At 43.5% G+C, this 19,808-nt stretch overlaps 1 protein-coding gene across 20 annotated transcripts in view; it reads right to left on the bottom strand.

Moving 5' to 3' along the window:
• BCL11A (BCL11 transcription factor A) overlaps positions 1 to 19,656 on the bottom strand; it is a 100,155-nt gene extending 80,499 nt beyond the window's left edge. For 9 of the 20 annotated variants that reach the window (XM_064364145.1, XM_064364141.1, XM_064364138.1 and 6 more), the window contains exons 1-2: positions 16,815 to 16,854; positions 11,916 to 12,245 (exon numbers count right to left, since the gene is read on the bottom strand). In XM_064364145.1, coding sequence (XP_064220215.1) covers positions 11,916 to 12,144 — 229 coding nt within the window. In that variant the 5' untranslated portion in view covers positions 12,145 to 12,245; positions 16,815 to 16,854. Of the gene's footprint in view, positions 1 to 11,915; positions 12,246 to 16,814; positions 16,855 to 18,657; positions 18,700 to 19,143 lie in introns of those variants that run through there. The other 11 variants (XM_064364139.1, XM_012477239.3, XM_064364134.1 and 8 more) reach the window with 4 other exon arrangements.
• Positions 19,657 to 19,808: the final 152 nt, after the last annotated feature.

The following is a 19,808-nucleotide window of genomic DNA, read 5'->3' on the forward strand; positions in this document are numbered from 1 at the left end:
TTTTCTTTCATTAAACATTCCTTTTAATCAGAATATCAGTTTCAGTGTTCTGATTCTGCTTGTTAACCAGTGATAAACTCATAAACCAAAGATGAACATCAATAATACAGCACAGGCTATTCAACAGCAAACGCAAACACCAAAATCACAGGCTCTTAAAAATCAGAAACCGTTAGCACCTTGTTTTTGCCTGTACCAAGGGCGCTTGTGTATCTGGAAGGAGACACAGGGAGCCCAGGGAGCACTGGGACCAGGATATACTTTGGTGATGAAGAGAGGACACATTGGAGCTCAGAGCAGCAGCTGAACGGGAAAACTTACTTGATCTAAAAGATCAAAGAGTCAGCCAAACCCAGGCCCAAGTCCTTTACGTGCCAGCCATCTATCTAAAGAAGAAACCCAAAGCATTGTCAGAAAGGTTTGTAGTTCTGTAGCCTTCCCTCTTCCAAAGGAGGAACCTGATGTCTTAATACACTAGAATAGCCAAGGCTTCCTGCCATCAAACTGCTAACAATAAAACTGCCCTACAACATTCGTGGGGAACGGAGACAGGCAATACATATTTCTCTACGTATCTGGAAGTGCCTCAATCATATACTTAAATTTTACAGTCTTCTCCCCAAATGAGAACGATCTCTAGCCAACACGTTCACAAACTGTACTTAACGTTAAAAGAAAACGGATAAAATATATGTAATTACTCAAGGTTAGACTTCTAATTCCTCAATTCACTAAAGGAAACTTGGCAAGAGGATGCATCATTTTGCTCCTTTCTACTGGGGCATCTGAGGAGGAGAGCCACTGAGGCAGCTAATACACAAAACATGATCAAAAGTGATTAACAACAGCTTCATATGCAAATTGCATTAATGAAGGAGTGCAAAGTCATCATGTAAATTAAATATGTCAAATCTCTTGGTGAACTTTCAATCTTGAGAAGAAAAAACACGGCTTTAATTTTTTTACATCATCAATTTTGCAAGATTGAAAATCTAAGAATCTTGGTGCTATAAACAATTTTCACCTTTTTTTTCTCCTTCAGCAGGCTGACAGGCCAGCCTGATGTGCACCGAATGTACATGTTAATAGGCCAATCAAAAATGCAAAACAATTCGCAATTACTGGAAGGACCTAATGGTCATTAGAATTTACAACTAGGTAATGAACTGAAGTCTGCCCACACCATGCATATTCATAAAGCAATTTAGCCTTTGAAGATTAAAGAAGTGCTTAAAATTCAAATGAGCTTTAGCAAATTATCAGTAAGATTCATCCAAAAAGCAAAGGGTTTTTCTTCCTATGATTTCCTCATTTTTTTAATGCAAAATTGTTATATCTTCCAGACTGAGCTTAAACTAAACATAGAGCTTCTAGTCAAGCCAAAGGGGCTAAGAGACAAACAGAGGCTGCAAACATCGTCACGGACTTTGTTCATAAAACTAAGCCCTTAAGAGCCAAACCTATCTCTAAACATGGTAATTTATCAAAAACAGCCCAGAGTCGCTCATAGGCAATACTGCACAGTCCTCCAACAGAACAGATTAACTCAAGTCCCTCCACCCTCCCAAAAAGCCTTTTCCCCCTCAAGTTGTCTCTCCTGTGTAAACATCCACTGTGGTATAAAAACAGCTTTTTCATCGGCTTGGAGTGGCATTAATTTTAGAAGTTTCTGCTTCCAAAGGGAAACCAGCAAGAAAGGAGAGGCACAGGAGGGAGAGGAGCAAGGTCTGGTTTACTTCTGAGGAGTGCAAATCCTGTGGCTTGAGATATGCCTTTCTGATTTCCCCCATCCAGCACTGGCCGCATTTAATCCACGGTGAGCATTTAATCCATGGTAAACGGGTCATGCAGACATCAGCTGACGTTCAGAAAGTTGTGGTGTCCACCCACCACCACCACCCCACCCCAGTTATTACAGAGTATCGTGGGAACCTGGATTTTCAGGCTTTCCAATTACCAGTCTGGAGAAGAATCCTTTCCTTGAATGCTAACTCACACCTTGCTAACCTCCTGACATTTCAAAAATTCTAGTGACAGAATTCCCAATGAACCCCTCTTCTTCCTCCCAACCCCAACCTCCCCAACCCAGGTGAAAGCAAGAAAGTATATGTAAAGTCCTATCTCAGCTGGTGTGCAAGTCAGACTGAGAATAACAGCTTCGAAAGGCCACGTGTCCGAGCTTACCGCTCCACTGCTAGACCCAAAAGCTCTCTGCTGTGGGGATTTCGTTTGAACTGCTATCGAAGAATATTCCAACACTCTCCGCACCTTCTCCCCCTCTATCCCCCGGCCTCAGACTTTCTCCTAGAGTTGATCTTACCAGAAATGTGGATATTATCAAGAAAATGGGAAAGAGAAGGGAGAAACCTCAGGTACTACCCACGATTTCTTAACTCTCTTATCCATGGGCCCTGCTCAGAAATGTACCACATTTTAACATCTATTAGAAAAGATAGGATGCAGAGCTGCCTGGAACCCACATCCACAACCATCTGTATGAGCCACAGGTCCACAGTCCTGACCAATTCCGTTTGACACTAATGTTACTCTACATGAGTAGAGTTCAATGAGGGTTGATATGGGATGTGACAGGGTAAATCAGAATTAGATTAAAAACAAAAGTTTAGAAACCAATGCTACACTGCAGAGCAAATGGGACTTGAAGGCCAAATTTCCCCTAACTGCCTTCAAGTGATTTTCCCTATTAGAGCGTTTGCCTGCCACCCCCCTGCTGGCAACACCGCAGTCACATCAGAAAGTAAAGTGGAATGCATATAGGAAGGCTTGAGATATCCCTCTTTAAATACAATACCTATATACTTAATATATAGCAATTAACTTCTGGTCAGGAGTGTGCAGGCAGCAGGCTGCCCCAAGCAGATAGGAGGGGAGGGGGGCCCAGAGCTGGGACAAGCACAAAAGACAGGTCCAACAACAATGCCTGCTGTCAGCAGCTGAATTATTTTTATACAGGAATTTTTATCTCTATTGTACAAACAAGTACGTGTCTGTGCTGACTTGTTAAGCAATCCACTTGTATGTAGAATAAGAATTTTTTTTCTTTCTCGCTACCAGTCACACAGCTCCAAGATCAGAAGAAATACATAGTCTTTGAAGCTGCTCAAATGTTTTAGTTAAAAGGACAGCAGTTGTTTTCAAAGATCCAAGAGTATCTTTATCAGAATTAAATTTTTCCTTATTGATTTTTTCCCCTTAACATAACAAAAACATAACATGAGAAGGTTACGATTTATTATTAAAATTTTTTTCAGCCTTTAAATCATTCTTCAGTAGCCAATGTTCACTTTTAAATGTAAAGGAATAATTTTTTTAATAAATCTTAGGGTGCGATGGAGTAGGAGAGAGAAACTCACAAGATTTAAGGTTTAACGTTGGTTAAGGCATTGTTTTAACTGGGAACTGAATGGGTCCAGGGCAGGGGGTTAAAATGGGGAGTAAACGGTTCACTGAGGGGTTCCCCTACATGTAAATAAATCATAAAATCATGGTATACCTTGAGTTGGTGAAGGACAATACTTGAGGTTTGGTTTTCTTAGTTTTTTGAGGTTTGTTTTTGTTTGGGGAGTGGGCGGGGGGTGACTAAATATTAAATCTCTATATTCAAAACATACAGGATCAGACTTGGCTTACAGTGCTTTGTGCTCCAACGTAAGAATCCAAGCTATACCTTAATTCCCTAAAAATTAACAGATGTGATTTTCCTCGCAGCTTTTTTATGCATCATTTCATATTAAGAAAATGAACAACTGATGAATATAAATTTAAATGCCCTGATGCTTAGCAAAAAGATTCCTTGTGTTTTTTAGAAAGTTCAAAAAGAAAATAGAAAGGGGAGGTAGGTACACAACAGCACTGGTGTTTTTTTGAAGGCACCCTTGCAGGTTTCACAATAATTCCATTCTTTATTTTAATGGGAGTTTTTAATCAGTGGATTTGCCTCTATCTAAAACTAAAATCAAATTGTAGGTGTAATTGTTCATCAGCAACGCTAACAACAGTGAGAACACAAACAAAAACTCATTGTGAGTGACCAAAGGTCCCCAGGTATCCCCTTCATCAACATACCTGCTCCAGGTTCCCACTGGGAATTCCCTGGCGGAGACCGATTCAGTTCTGAATAACATGCTGCCAGCCCTATCTGGAAAAGGGTGTGCAAGTCACCTTCTCGCCTCTTTTACAGGAAGTTTAAACCTGATCATCTCACCTTTAGGTAGATATAATTTGTTGTTTAGCACTCTGAGAACTTGGTATTTTATCTATCTAAAGAGATCAAAAAGGGAAAAAATAGGGCAGAAGAGGGAGCGAGCTGAGGCCCAGCCTAGCTCTGGTGCACACGTCAATCGTACACTGTGCGTTGCCTTAAAGAAGCAACCTGTGCAGGTAAATCTTCCAGCAGCATTGCATCAGATCCACTCACATCAGTCTCCAGGGTGAACTAAGAGATGACACTCCAGTTCCCTGCCTGCAAACTTCTAATTCGCCAGTTCTTGGCAGCTTATTTTTTCAAGTGTTTTGTTTCAGGAAACATGTATTTTTCTTTATACGTTTTGTGGATCTACCACAACTGCTTCTGACAGCTGTTGATTCTGTTAAACGAACACATTATAAAAATCTTCTTTAAAACCTCAAGCAATATGGACTCAAAATATAATGGTGAAATATTTTAATGGAATTCCTGTTGAAAGTTGTTTTTAAAAAAAAGTACAAATGAAGGTACAGAAGTCCTTTAAATCAGCACTAGATTTAAACTAAGTGTGTGGTGTGTGTGTGTGTGTGTGTGTGTTTAATGGGGAAAGAGGGGTGTTGCAAATCACCACAAATATTTACACTGTACTCCCTTTGTTCAAATCACATACTTTTAACAGGAAAAGCTGGAACTGTGGCTATTTAAAATTTTAAATATTCAAACGCCTGTAATTAACCGTATGAAACTAATTATGTTGCATTTCTCCATACCAGCACATGCAAAAAAATTCTGTTGGTGAATTGGGAGGTGGCAGAGTTGGGGAGACAACTTCAAGAGAAGAAAAGGATGATGTTTTCATTTTGCTACAGATCAAAGGAGAACAAGAATGGAAACTGTGGCATATCCAGCATTTTCCCATTGCCGTCTTTCACACTGGGCTATCTAAGTTTATACAATTCCCCAGACTAGCTGCATATTAAGCTTGCTGTGTACAGCTTTATTATGGTGCGGTGGTGGAAGAAGCATTAATATTCCAGCTCCGCATCTGACAGGGCATTTACATGCGCCCATCTGAGCGGCACCTGAGAGCTCCTCCAAGGTGCAGTAACTGTGTGCCTATTGTAAAGGCAAATGAAGCTCACCTATTCCCTGCTGGGATCAGAAGTGACCTCACCACCCCCCATGCCTCAAATCCTTCCCTTGCCAACCTAACTCAATGCCATTGCAGAATGACGAATGAGCTCAGAAATAGACCCCAAGTTACTAACCCTGCTAAGAACAGCAAAAGCCTTTGCTGAAATGTTTTAAAAATGCATAGGGAGTGCAGCTGGCCAGTAAAAAGCAGGGAGACAAATTCCAGTGAACCCAATATGGAATACGTTACATTCTAAAACTGATTAGAAATACAGCCTGATGTTTACTGGCTTCAAATTGAGTTTGGCATCAAGCATACTGGCTTTAATAATGCTGGCACTTTTTAAATTATTATTATTTTAAATCTGCCTTTGGTCTCTAGGAGCACATGTAGAGAGCTAAAGAATTCTTATTTGTCAGGTTACATTTCCTGGAAATTAAGTTTGTGACAGAAAATGACTCCAGTAGCAATAATATGGTTTGTGCTCAAATTAATTAGGTCATGTTGTAAAAACTACGTGGCAAATTACAAAGGTAAATTTACTGATATTGGCCAGTGCTCTATACCCTGGTCGTAAAGGGGAGAAACTGTTTAAGGATGCTCATTTACCTGGGTGGGAGAAAAGAGCCAAAGAGGGAAGGAGACAATGGTCAATTTCCTATTTATATTACAAATAAAAATAGTAGTCATTATCCATTCAATTATATAGTCTGAACATATTTTATGAACTTTATTAATGTCATCCAAATTGACACATAACATCAAAACCTGCTTGATTTGAAATAATGTTAAAAGTGGGCTCTAAGTTAGAACCTTTTTTTTAATCCTTGAAATAACACTGCTGACATAGCCATGACCCAAATGAAATCTGAACAAGCAGAAAGGTACTAAAGATCCTTGGTGATTAAATCTCATGCTAAAAAAGTGGCAAGGTGCCAGGCTGGGTCCAGCTTGATGCTAAGTGCTTTATATTGCACAAAGCTGGTACTACTGTATGTAAAAACAGACTTTGGGCTTGGGGTAAATTTTGTCAAATGATTTCTTTGTGCAATAAAGGGGTGTGAACGGACCAACCAAAGTAGATTAAATTAACATCCAGTGACGCAATCTCGGTGCATCTCCCTAGCTGTGCTTTCTACTTCAGTTAAATTTAATATTTCCCCCCAAAGGAAAGTCAAACTTTCTTCCTTTCTTACTGGCCAGCATGCAAAGCCACCATTCACCTATTCTCCTTTATTAAACACTTTCATCGAGAAATCACAAAAATCTAAAAAACATTTCCCTAGGATTTGCATGTTTGTTAGGTACTCCAATTTAGAACTCCCACATTAGCCAAACTACATGGAGGCTGCAGTGTGAAATTAATGATTTTCCAGGACTCTAAAAGGTGCCATTAATATGCATCCAACTCGCCTCTTGCCTGAGCTGAAGGTTGCCTGTCCTGACCCTGTCTGCACGTTTCTACACCCAGTTGCATTTTCCAGCCCATATGCAGCTCCACAATTAAATGCCACATTCACTAAGAGAAAGGTGTGCATAACATATTTCAGATCCTTGATAGTAAAGGCACAACTTGCAACACAACAAGGAATGGGGTGATTTAAGAAATTACAGCACTGGTGTTTTTTTTTTTTAAGCTTTTACAGAATAAACATAGAGAATGGGAGGGAAACTTTGTCCCCCTCTGCTCCTGTTCTTGGAGTGAATACATATTTGTGTTTCCAATAAAAGGCCATTTTTACATTAACTGTCTGTAACAGCAGGAGACAGAAAAACTAACACAATCTCCACATCATACACAGGATGATCTTCATATCACGTGGACCTATTCTCAAAACTATTATTTATAAAAGATGACTAGGAAAATGCACAATGCATCTTTTCTGTGTCACCACAAGGGTAATGTCTAAAGAAGTTTGGGATCTTTGGGATCTTGTACATTTTAGATTTTTGTTTTTTCCTTTTGGCTTTCCTTAGTAAATTTAGCAGCCATGCGGGCCACTGTGTTTAATTAAGCTTTCAAAAGTCCTGACAATGCCAACAATTGTAGGACACTTCTGCGGCTCAATCATGCAATCACTGTGACAGTTCTATTTACAATTTGTCTTAGAAAGAGTTTCTCTGACATTGTACTTTGACAAAACATCCAAGCTGCCAGTTCACAACCTTTCTCTGTCTTATTTACAAATACAGCTTGTATATAGGACTCCCAGTTTCATGAACATGGATCTTTGGAGAGTGGCCTCGCACACATAGACTCCCTATGAATATCCTAGGTCTTTATTAGGAAACAATATTCTCTACTCGCTGGATTCTGAAGGTAAATAAAATGTTCACCAGTATATTGTGTTTTGGTAGTGGTGTTTTTTTTTTGTTTTAACTGCCATGCTGAAAAATTCACTTCAGAGGTCAGTCATTTTTATTCAGAATTGAATAAATAAAGAAAAAAGAAAAATAAGTAGTCATAATAGCATACTATAATTTATAGTCTCATTCATAATTACACCATAAGGTACACAAGTACATCCTCCAGTTCACTCTGAGCTAGGAGAGAATCAGAATGGACACAAAAAAAGGTGAGTTGATTTTCTAAATTCTGAAAAGTATATTATATTTGATTTACTTTTAAGTGGCATGCTAATATATTTCCGTTTTGAATTGGTAAATCCTCCTTCTTTAGAGTATCTGTCTGATATATCATTATCTAAATACCAGCTACACTGTCCAGGCAAATAATTTTAAATACCCTGATATAAATGTCTATTTTCATGATTCTAAAGAGAAAAATGTTATATATCAACAGCAGCAGACTTTACTACATTTTATAAGACTTGTCATATTTTTTCTCTCTTCTCTCAAAAAGCTAACTTTATGACAGCCCAAACCTAATTTAAAGATTCCTATGTGCAATAAGCCAAAACCTCAAATCTGACATGATAGGATAATGTTTGGGTCTTTTCTATAATGGAACAGCAGTTTCACATTCAGTAATCTTCGATGAATATTTCCCCTATCATAAAATATGAGACTAAAACAAAACAAAACAAAACCCCTACTGAAAGCTCTGACTGCAAGTCAAAGGCTGCTGATATCTGAGGGTGGATATTTGACACACATATTGATGAACTGGGCCCACACAACACAAACTGTTAATTCCCAGCTAAATTAATACTATTTCAATGATCTCAATGGATCACAATCACACAATATTTTTAATATTTAAATAAAATGAAAAAAGCGACCTGATCAACATCTATGTGTACAGCTCATATGTGTATGTGGATGAGGTAGGGGAGTACATACTCATCTATTCACCAGGTAAAAAGAATCCTCTCTAAAAAATATTCAGCTTGGGCCAGGTGCAGTGGCTCACCCCTGTAATCCCAGCACTTTGGGAGGCCGAGGCAGGTGGATCACCTGGGGTCAGGAGTTCGAGACCAGCTTGGCCAACATGGTGAAACCCTGTCTCTACTAAAAATACAAAAAACTAGTTGGGTATGGTGGGGCATGCCTGTAATCCCAGCTACTTGGGAGGCTGAGGCAGGAGAATCGCTTTAATCCGGAAGGCAGAGGTTACATGAGCCGAGATTGCACCACTGCACTCCAGCCTGGGCAACAAGAGCAAAATTCCGTCTCAAAACAAAAAAAAAAAAAAACCACTCAGCTTAGAAAGGCCTGAGTACAGTTAAAATGCATACCATTTTACTCAAGATTTAAAGAACTCTGCCTTATTCTCCTATCTGAAAGCCTGAATTCTAAGCTTTATTTATCTTAGGAAGAAGATCTGTCACTGTTTTATTCTTGCTTCCTGTCTATAAAATGGTACAGGCTCACAGTGAACTCAAATCCAACTTACATCACTTTAATAAAGCCTTTCCTACCCAGCATGCTTAAATGACTACCTTTTATGTGGTTGCCAAACATATTCTTCTAGAGATTCATCAATATATCTCTTTCCTTAATACAAAGCATTGCTTCTCCTTTCTTTTTGTGACACAATTCAAATATCTACTGAATGATTACTGTTATTGTTTCCTTCCTCATCATAAAAAGAAAAGCAGACTTGGAATTGTGGAGACGTGCTTTAGAGAAATGGGCTGGGGGTACACACACAGCCGTCTTCCAGAACTTCGCTTCAGGGGCACCTGAGGGCCAGAGCATCGGAATTTTTGTGAAATGGTAGAATGTTAATTTCACTATAGGAAACTCTCAATTCATTACTGTGAATTATGAGAAGTCGTGATTCTAGTTGCTGACATCTCACTTTGAGATGTGACCACACTATTTATGTTCAGCCAATTCCAAGGTGGAAACAGGTGATTAAACACAGTGAAAGAAATCAAGACTTTGTAATTATTCATGCATGAAATGTTTACCTCACCTAGGTCACAGCACTTGTTGTGCACCCATTGAATAATCTTAGACATCTTAGAGAGCTTTTCATCCCAGTTAAATGATTGGTTATTAGCTCTATAAAACATATTTTAAATTTGCTTTTGGTTTTGGCTTCTCTAGGCTCTGCTATTGTACTCGTTCTTTTAAAAAACAATAACAGAACCTTCAGACAACCAGGGAGTTCAAGCAAATATCTTTTATTTCCCTACATAGATTCACAACTATAGCAGTAAAAGCCTTAACTATACATAAGTCTTCTCCCCAGCTTTTAGATTCTTCTCTAAATACAAAGGCACAGAATTTTTGAGCTGGTTAATCTGAGACTGAATAACCTATTTGGGACCTCAGTAAGAAGTGTGGTTTTAATTCTTGCTTGACAGACACTGTGTTTTGTCTTTTAAACGAGCAGCTCGATATGTAAATACGATGTTACATCACGCAAGTGTTACTCCATATTTGGTGATTTAGCAAGGCTTTGGATCTCCGAAGACGACAAATCCCCTTCCGCCTGCTCTTGCTTCATTAATCATGCCTTACACTTCTGTTCATTTTCCTTCCAGTCACAAGACAACACATGGAAATGGTCATTCCCATAGCCTACTGGGGGGAAGGGGAGATAAAATCTTAACCTACATGTCACATAAGGTAAATGTGGTGGATTCAAGAAATACACTCTGCAAATGCAGCTTCCCTGGCAGCAGATTTCTCCTTTCACTAAAGGAAAAGTATCTGAGTGCTATTACAGAAAGCATTTTAAAAAGAAAGAAAATGCCACATTTGGTTTTAATGATCAAATTCTAGAGGGGGAGAGGAGAAATGATATGACATTTAATCCCCTCTGGACCACTGACCTATTATGGTTCAACTTTGTGGTCAAACTAGGTCCAAGAGATAAGTTCCAGTGAATCAATTGATGATATGCACTACCTTTCCTAAAACTGAACAAACCTCTTGCCTTTCGGGAGCTGGGTTGGGGGCTGATGGAAGAAAGTGATCCACTAACAGGCATGGCACGTCAGTCATCACAGAATCTGCATTGACTTTGTCTAACGTACTCAATCAAAAAATGTTTTGAGGGTCACTATATAGTGTTTCTGTTTATTACTTAGAGTAGGGAATTTAAGTCCCACTGCTAGCCTTTAATGCCTTTTCCCTTGAGCTGCCGAGAAAGCCACACACCTAGCTATCTCCCTGCTAAAATTAACCGAAGGAGGGAGGGCTGTTGAATACGTGTGTGTGTTTTTCCAAGAAAATTTTTACATTGTGTTATAGCAGAAACAGTGGAGTCTGGACTGGACATTTGTAAGGGTGACATGTGGCTGTGTAAACCACAAACAAAATCAAGATACATCTGTCAAAACCACATCAGAGACAAGAGAGAGCACAGAGAAGCATTTATCATTTAGCTGAGGAGGCAGGCTGCAGGGAGCAGCCGTTCCTGTCAAACCAACCTTTTGAAATTTCCAACATGCCCTTAAACTTTTCGAGTAAGCATGTCTGTGCGCTTCAGCAACTGCCCTCTCTACTCTGGCCTGGCCAGTCGAAAATGGCATCTTAAAGTCAAGGTCACGGTGTCATCCCACCACGGGGCTGTGTTTAATTACAGCCCCATCCGGGCTGACAGCCAATATGGATCCAAGGCTAGCCCTGAAGCTCAGTTAATTCTTTCCACCTCCTCCAACTACTCTGCCAGCCCACCCTACTTCAGGGATGCCTTGAGAACGAGCTGAACCCCTAAGGAGGCCTAACCAGATGTTCTGAGTCAAACAAGTCATTGGCTGAACTGTAAATGCCTATATGACCACTTTGCCTCTGACACGTCACCAAGGCTGGAAATGGACAATGGAAGCTGGACTAGATGTAGTAAAGCCCAATACTTCAAAATGAGAAAGTGGGGACAGGGAAGAAAAGAAATCCAAAATCAACGGACCCAGAGAGAGAGTGTCTGGTGTGTGTACCTATTCTGCCTACATCTGATTTGGTGAGGTGGAAAATATTTATTTTTCCGTGTTCTGGACGTAAGCAATAGAAATTATTGTTTTAACATTACAGGGCTGTCATGGACAGTCACATGGAGAAATAGAGAAAGCACTTCACCACTCCTTACTGCTTGGCTACAGCACCTCTGAAAATGAAAAGAAAACATGCAAACAGCTTTTCTCCTTGCTTCTCATTTACCTGCTATGTGTTCCTGTTTGGGGCAAATTCCTCTAGATGACGTTGATAAACAATCGTCATCCTCTGGCGTGACCTGGATGCCAACCTCCACGGGATTGGATGCTTTTTTCATCTCGATTGGTGAAGGGGAAGGTGGCTTATCCACAGCTTTTTCTAAGCAGAGGCTGCCATTGCATTGTTTCCGTTTGTGCTCGATAAAAATAAGAATGTCCCCCAATGGGAAGTTCATCTGGCACTGCCCACAGGTGAGGAGGTCATGATCCCCTTCTGGAGCTCCCAACGGGCCGTGGTCTGGTTCATCATCTGTAAGAATGGCTTCAAGAGGTTCGGCTGTGATTGGAGAAACAAAAGCAAAATTATTAGAGAGCCAGAGAGGAGAGAAAAGGGGGAAAGCAAATCTCAAACCTATGCCATCCCACCACACCATGTAAAGTGTTTCTAGGTTTCTCTATGTAATACCCAGAAAATGTGAGCATACAAAATGTAAAAGGATGTCAAGGTTATCAACAAGAGAGCAAATTTATCAACAGGCAAATCACCATGTATGTAAAGAAAACAGTCTTACTTGCATAACTCCAGAGAACACACACACACATTTACACATGCACACACACAGCAACAAATGTGTCTGGTTTGTAAGTTTAGAAAGAATGCTACTTAAATAGTTAACACAGGGAACATAAAGAAAGCTTAAATAACAACTACAAGAAAAACTGGTTAAAAAAAAACATGGATAGAAACCAAATTTTTTTCTTTTTTCCTATACACTAAGTTGTCCATTGTGCTAAAGAATGAAAGAAGAGGTGAATAAACACACACACCCTTTGTGTGTGAATGTATATACTCCTAAGTATGTAGACATGGCTTCATAAATTAGAAAGCTACTATGTCACACGAAAAATGTGCCACATTTACACTGCCGTAATACAAAAATGACTGCATGTACCTAGGAAAAGGATCTAAATAATAATCATGTCGCAGCATAATTCACACTGCCAAAAACCTTTCTGCTCTCACTCTCAGCAGTGCCACAAAATCAAAGAAATACCAAATTCACTGGCAATACTTCTCAGACACATTAGCTAAATGGGATACTTTTGAGTACTTAAGAAAATAAGCCAATTAGTCATTTTTTTTTATTCTGAGAAAAGGAATGCCTAAAATATTCTAAACATGTTTGCACTTGGTGCCATCCATGACTAAAAATCAGAATGGTCAAGCAAACACCACATTTTAGAGCAAGGCTGAGAAGTCCTTTCTTTAGACTTGAAATACTTCACCTAATGTTTTCAAAGTTGACTAATTTTCTGAATGAGCTCCAAAATGCTTCATTATGAGACTATTTCTGCACACATAACCAGCGGATGGTATAACAAGGTAGCTATGTCTTTCTTTCCTGTTTGCTTTCTTTTTAACTTTGCACCAAAATACTCCAGCATCTACTTTACCAGCTTCTATCATTTTTTAACCTTCCGAAGGGGAAAAGAGAGTTGGTAAGTCTCTGCTTGTGAAACCTTATGCTTGCTCTATCAAAAAAACACAAAAATATCACAAAATAAAAAACACATCCAGGATGCTGCCAGTTAATAAAACTGAAGCAGAAAATGTACAAGTCTTAAACAGTTAATCAGTCTGACCTTCTTTAGCAAGCTGCCAATTTCACATTTAATGAACTTAAAGCCACAGAGAATCAAAAAATAGATTTTAATTTGAGTGTAGAATATTGGAACAGATTTTGATAAAGTGCAAAAATCCAGTGAACTCAGGTTAAATTTATTTCAACCCTACCCAGGCTGAATATTGAGGGGGAAGATCTGGAGTAACTCCCAGATGTGCTAGGTGAAATAATATTGAGAGAGCCCTGCCTAGCTGCACCTGTGCTCAAGTAGGACATCTCATAATTTCTAGCCTCTGGTACTCCTCCTAATTTAACATAAGGTCACCACAGGAATATGAAGGTTATATTCCTACTAATAAAGACAATAAAGTAAGCACTTATGTTTCTTTTCCCAACATACTGGCCAAAAGATAAATACAGAAAACATATGCATACTTTTCAAATAAAATAAGACAAACGGAAGTGCTTCTGCATTGTGCCTTTATGTCATTTTTCTCTTACATTTGCTTTCATTTTGGCCAAGTGAGGAATAGGGAACTCATTCTCCAAATATTCCTGTTGTCTGAATTAAGGATTTTAAGTACACATCGATAAATATGGCTTTTTTTGTTTAGCATTAGCTACAAGTTCTGAGGTTTACAGACTGAAGGAAGACTCAAGAAAATATTTTATTTTATCAAAGTTAGTAGCACATGGAACCTTTGAAAAAAAATTTTTTTTTAATTCCACCGTTAAGATTCATTTTTTTTAATTCCCAAGGCCTGACACATTTCTAAAAGTGGGAATATTATTTAGGTGCAAAGGGAAATATTCTCCTAGGTATCAAATAGTTAAAGGTAATGTGGTTCAAAACAGACTTGGTTAAAGTCTTCTAAATGTAGTGACTGAACTGATTTACAATCAAAACCGGGAAATGAAGTGGTAATTCAGAGGTTGCTGATTACACCTCCACATTTCACCTAATTAATTTTATAGGAGGCAAAGTTCTTGAAAATAACAAGATGATCAAATGTACAGATATAAAACCTGTAACCTCAACATTTTCTATGCTCTTAACGTAAATTATTGCTAATTAACAAGAATTATATCCTAATGTATGAAATACATTTAACATCGGATTCCTTGCAAAACATTTGGCTAGTCATGTTCAGAGAAATATCAAAATGTGTTTTTATTATTGCTGCTATATTATTAAAAATCAGACAAAGTGGGACACAAAGAAAATATGAAAATACAATTCTCATGGTGTAATCTACTGATTTGCATTGACATCTTTTCTCAGTGGCAATCAACATTTCCTTTCTGGGCATCTGATAATTTCTCTGCATTTTAATGCAAATTCCCTTTCCCTAAAAACCTTCCTAACCTCAGCCATTTACCCCCTCCCTCAATTCAACTCCATCCTCCTTCGCCCCAACAATACCAACGTTTCTAAGCTCCGGCCTAAACTCCGGCTACAAAGCAGGGAGTCCTCGATTGAAGTGGAAGGGAGTGGGCAAATAATCATAATAATTAGCCGCGAATTCTCTCTACGAGGGGAGGAAGAAATAGAAAATAAAATGCTTCTACGTTCAAACAGCAAGACAGCCTGCAACGTCTAAATGTCTCAGTGGCAGACTGAGATCTCTTTCTTCTCTGTGTAGTTGCGAAAGAATAAATTTAAGGAAAAAATAATCCTTATAAGAAAAGTCGGTAAGGAGCGAGGGAAACGAGAGCTGCTGGGGAGCGAAGGGGGAGGGGAAAAGGGAGATGTGTCTTCAAGTTTGCTTTCCAAGTCCTTCCCCTTGATTGTTTTAACCGGGTAAAGAAGCAAACGGAGGCTGAAATTCAGAGAGGAAAAGCAAAGAAACAAAAGCAAAGCCAGGGGCTACGGGCCCGGGGCAGGGGGCCTGGCAGGGGTGGACCTTGCAGAAAGTGAAGTTGGGCGCCGGGACTCAGGCACAAAGCGAGCAGCGTGCAGGCTGCAGGCTCCCGCCGCGCTTGCTACGAACACGTGCAGCAGCGGCCGCGGGGACTTGGGGCCCGGGGGCCCGAGGCGGAGGGCAGCCAGGGGCCCTGACTGCTGCCTCCATGCCCGTCCAGCTCGGCCGCGGGGTGACGGTTCCCTGGGCCCGCCAGTTGGTGAAAAGGGAAGTGAGGTTTGGAAAACCCGGCTGGTTAACCTGATGCAGTCTCAGTATCTCCACGCACACCCCAAGCGCGGGTCCTGAAATTCATTCGGTGTCCACAAGCTTACACATTTTACTTCGGGGTATCTCTGCAAATGCGTTTCACCCGCAATTCTGGGCACTGGGTGTGCGCGCGGCGGCGGCTGCGGTTATTCATTATTAATGACGCTGTTTGCCCGCATCATTATGATGATAACTATTACTATTGTTGTGATTCCGAGCTCCGAGGCGAGAGCCACGGGAGGCGGGGAGGGGGGGTGTCGGGCTGCAGAGCCGCCGAGCAAGCCAGCCGAGGCCACCGAGGTCTGTGCTTTGCGTGGGGGTGAGGGGGTGGAAGAAGTGAGCCCAGAGACCAAGTGCAAACTTGCCAAATCCCCCACTTCGGCCATGCCCCGAAGCCCTAGAGCGCGCACTCCCCGTTCCTCCCTACCAAAAATGCCCGCCCCGAAAGAAAGCGAAAACTGCACCCCGCTCCCAGCCCGGCGCGCGCTGGTCTCAGCTCGCGCACGGGGGTGTCGGCCGCGCGCCCGGTCGCTTCTCCGCCGCCCCGGCCAGAAGCATTTTAAAAGTCAAAATGAAGAACAAAGACATACGGGGTGATGGGGGAGAGAAAGGGAATTCTGCCTAACCGTTCCTTCCCCCCACCCCCACCCTCAGGCTCGTTCCTCCCCGGACGAGAATCGCCTGGCAGGAGGTGGGGGAGGCTCTGGTACAGGTTCAAGTTCGCTGAGCTTTCTTGATCTTGTTCTGCCTCCTAGCGACAGAATGGCTCATTCAGCCCACATAGCAGAGGCGGGGGGTGGGGGGGTGGTCCTGAGGACCGGATGGCTCCTGCCCCCTCTGCGCACCCAGATAATGAGGAGAGAAAGAAGTGGCCCCCTCACCCCCTTCTAAACTGGCCCTTTAACCCATTGCCAGCACCGGGACAGGAGGAGAGGGGACTAACCCTCCCAGCCTTGAGTGTCCCAAGATGGACCCGAGAGGGAGAGGGGTACGAGGCAGCAGCCTGGACTGCGCGCCCCAGTCCGTCCTTTGAGCCCCCACTGCATCCTTCCGAAGAAGGGCCTGGTTTTCCCGAGTCCTGCGAACACTGCCCTTCCTTCCCGCCGATACCTGGCCGGGCTGTAACTTCACACCGCCGCGCGCCGCGTCTGATCAGCATCCGGCGCGGCCGGGGGAGTGGGGGGCGGGGGAGAGAGGCGAGGGAGGGATGCGCGGGGGTGGGAAGAGGGAGGGCCCCGCAACGTGCCGGGGCGGGGGAGCTTCCGAAGTGTGTGACAAGTTCCAGGGCCCAGTGAAAAATTCAATTCCCTGGGCGCACCCACCACCACCACCCCTTTAGAAAACACAAAACCAAGTATAGTTGGTCCTTTAAAACTGCATCCAAAATTTAAGAATCATAAATTGGGTAGCGGGGGGGATGTGGGCCCTCTCACGCCTTTCTTTCCCTTGCTGCCAAACTTTCCTAACTGCCCACCGCCCGCCTTTCCAGGCGCAGTCAGCCAGCGGGAGACAGCCAGCACCACCACCTCTTATATAAACTCACAAGCACCTCAGACCCAGCCAGGCCCTGGGAAGAGGGCAAGACCCAAAGATTGAAGTGCTCGGGGTCCCAGGATCCAGCACCCTCAAAATGCATACTCAAACACACTTCTCCCCTGCCCTCCCCCGGCACCCCCACCACCTGGCCTTGCCGTGCTCGGGCGCAGGGGGACTAGTGGTCAGATTGGGCGGGAGGTGGGGGGGGCAGGGAAAGCACGTGGTGACCTCCCGGCTGTCCGAAGCTGTGGACAAGAGACATCTGAGAGAGTACCCAGGGCAGAGGGGAGGGGAACCGCAGAACGCGCTTTTACAGTTGCTTTGCAAAATAAAAATCCTTTGCAAAGCCGAGTTTCACGCAGCCGATTTCGCAGTCTGGAAGGTCGAGAAGAGGTCTGGGCATTGTGCTGAGGGCGGACTGGGATCGCGGGCCAGGCTGGCGCGGAGTCACTGCGCGGCCTGCCGCCGTGCCTGGCGGGTGGGCGGCGGGCGGCGGGTGGGCGATCCGGGGCTGGGCTGGGGCGCGCCGAGGTCGGGCAAGGCCCGGGCGAGGCCAGGCCGCCACCGCCGCCTGCTCCGGGGCTGCCGCGCCGCGCTCGGTCCTCTGTCTGTTTGTTGGCAGGAGGCTCCCGCACACGCGGTGCTTGTAAACATTCAGACACGAGATTTTTCCCAATCAAAATCCACTTCCACTTTTTTTGAAAATCTTCCAAAAAATAGTAAGAGGAGGGAGTTCCTCTCTCCCTCTCCGTGCCGCCGGCGCCCTAAGTTTGCAACTGAAGGGGTTTTGGGGAACGGGGTGATTGTAAATTTTTTTATAGATTAGAGATTGTGAGATTTTTGCGGGGGGGGTAGTGGGGGAGTCAAAGAGAAGACCGTCACAGAGAAATGTTGGCAGAGCGTTTGGCCTCGGTTTGGGGGCAAGAAATTGTACATTCTCTTGCCTTGTTTTGTTTATTTTATTTTTATGTATGTATTTATTTATGTACCAGTCTTCTCCTTGCTGCCTCTGAGGTTGGGTCGGGAGGGGCGGGCAGTGGCAACCCAGGCGGCAGCAGTCCGGGCTCCCTCCTTCCCTCTCCCGCGTGCCCCCGGCCGCCTCCTCCCAGGGCCCTGGCTCCTGCCCTTCGGCGGCGGCGGCGGCGCGGGAGGGCAAGCGCGAGGAGCCGGCACAAAAGGCAGCGGGACAAACACCCACCTCGGGCCGGAACAAAAGGCGGCAGTGCCGGCCGCGTCTCCCGTCCTTCCCGGTCCCACGGCTCTCCCCGCCGCCACGACCCCTCTCCCGACTCGGCGGACTCGGGAGCGCCGGGGGCCCCTTTCCACAGTCCCACTTTCTCACTATTGTGGGGATGACTACTTTCCTCCCGCTGCACACTTGACCGTGAGCGCGCCGGTGTCCAAAGGCCAGTCTCACCTCTTTTCTCCCCGGGAATCGTTTTTCAGACTTGCACTCATTCACTCCCTCCCCCCATTTTCTTACGGAGAGTGGGAAGCAACCTCCCTTTCCCCACCAGCTCCCACCCCCAGGTTTGCCATTGAGTAGTTCGCATCCTTAGCATTGTTCATTATTTTGCAAAACTAGGGGGGAAATCATTGCATTCCTTTTCGGAAAGAGAAATAAAGCGGCGGAAAAGAGGAAAGAGGAGGAGTCAAATTTTTGTAAAATTAAATAAAATTAAAAGGTGCGTGCTGTCACAAAAGTGCATACATGGCAATGGTTCGAGATGGGATGAGGTTTTTTTTCTCCCTTTAATCTCTTTTACCTCGACTCTTGGAGGTTTTTCTCGTGAAAAATTTAAAAATGTATGCACACACCCCTCTCTCCCCCTCGTTTTTGCTTCTAGTCCTGCGCGCTCTCGTGATTATTAATAATTATTATTACTATTATTGGGTTACTTACGCGAGAATTCCCGTTTGCTTAAGTGCTGGGGTTTGCCTTGCTTGCGGCGAGACATGGTGGGCTGCGGGGCGGGCGGGCGGCGGCGGCGGCGGCGGCGGCGGCGGGCGGACGACGGCTCGGTTCACATCGGGAGAGCCGGGTTAGAAAGAAGGAGACTCCAGAGAAAATATCTTCATCAGTGCCTTTTGACATCCAAAATAAATTAGAAATAATACAAAGATGGCGCAGGGAAGATGAATTGTGGGAGAGCCGTCATGGCTTTTTTTTTTAAGCAAAAAAAAAAAAAAAAAAAAAAAGGAGAGAGAGAGAGAGAAGAGAGATAGAGGGAGAGAGAGAGAGAGAGAGATGAAAAAAATGGCAAAAGCCCCCCTGAGCTGCAAGTTCAAGTGCGGACGTGACGTCCCTGCGAACTTGAACGTCAGGAGTCTGGATGGACAGAGACACACAAAACATGGGCAGGGCGAGCAGGAGAGAAGGGGAGGAGGGAAGGGGAAGCTCACACCAATGGACACACATCAGGGGCTGGACATGAAAAAGAGACCAGGACAAGCCAATGGCCAGTGCGGGGCGGGGGAGGTGCGGGGCGGGGGGCTCCGCGGACGCCAGACGCGGCCCCCGGGGGAGGGGCAGGCGAAGGGGAGGGGGCGCTGGGGCCGCGGGCTCAC

This window comes from Aotus nancymaae, unplaced genomic scaffold (genome assembly GCF_030222135.1).
Source record: "Aotus nancymaae isolate 86718 unplaced genomic scaffold, 86718_ANA_hifiasm-v0.15.2.pri h1tg000057l, whole genome shotgun sequence".
Lineage (NCBI taxonomy): Eukaryota > Metazoa > Chordata > Mammalia > Primates > Aotidae > Aotus > Aotus nancymaae.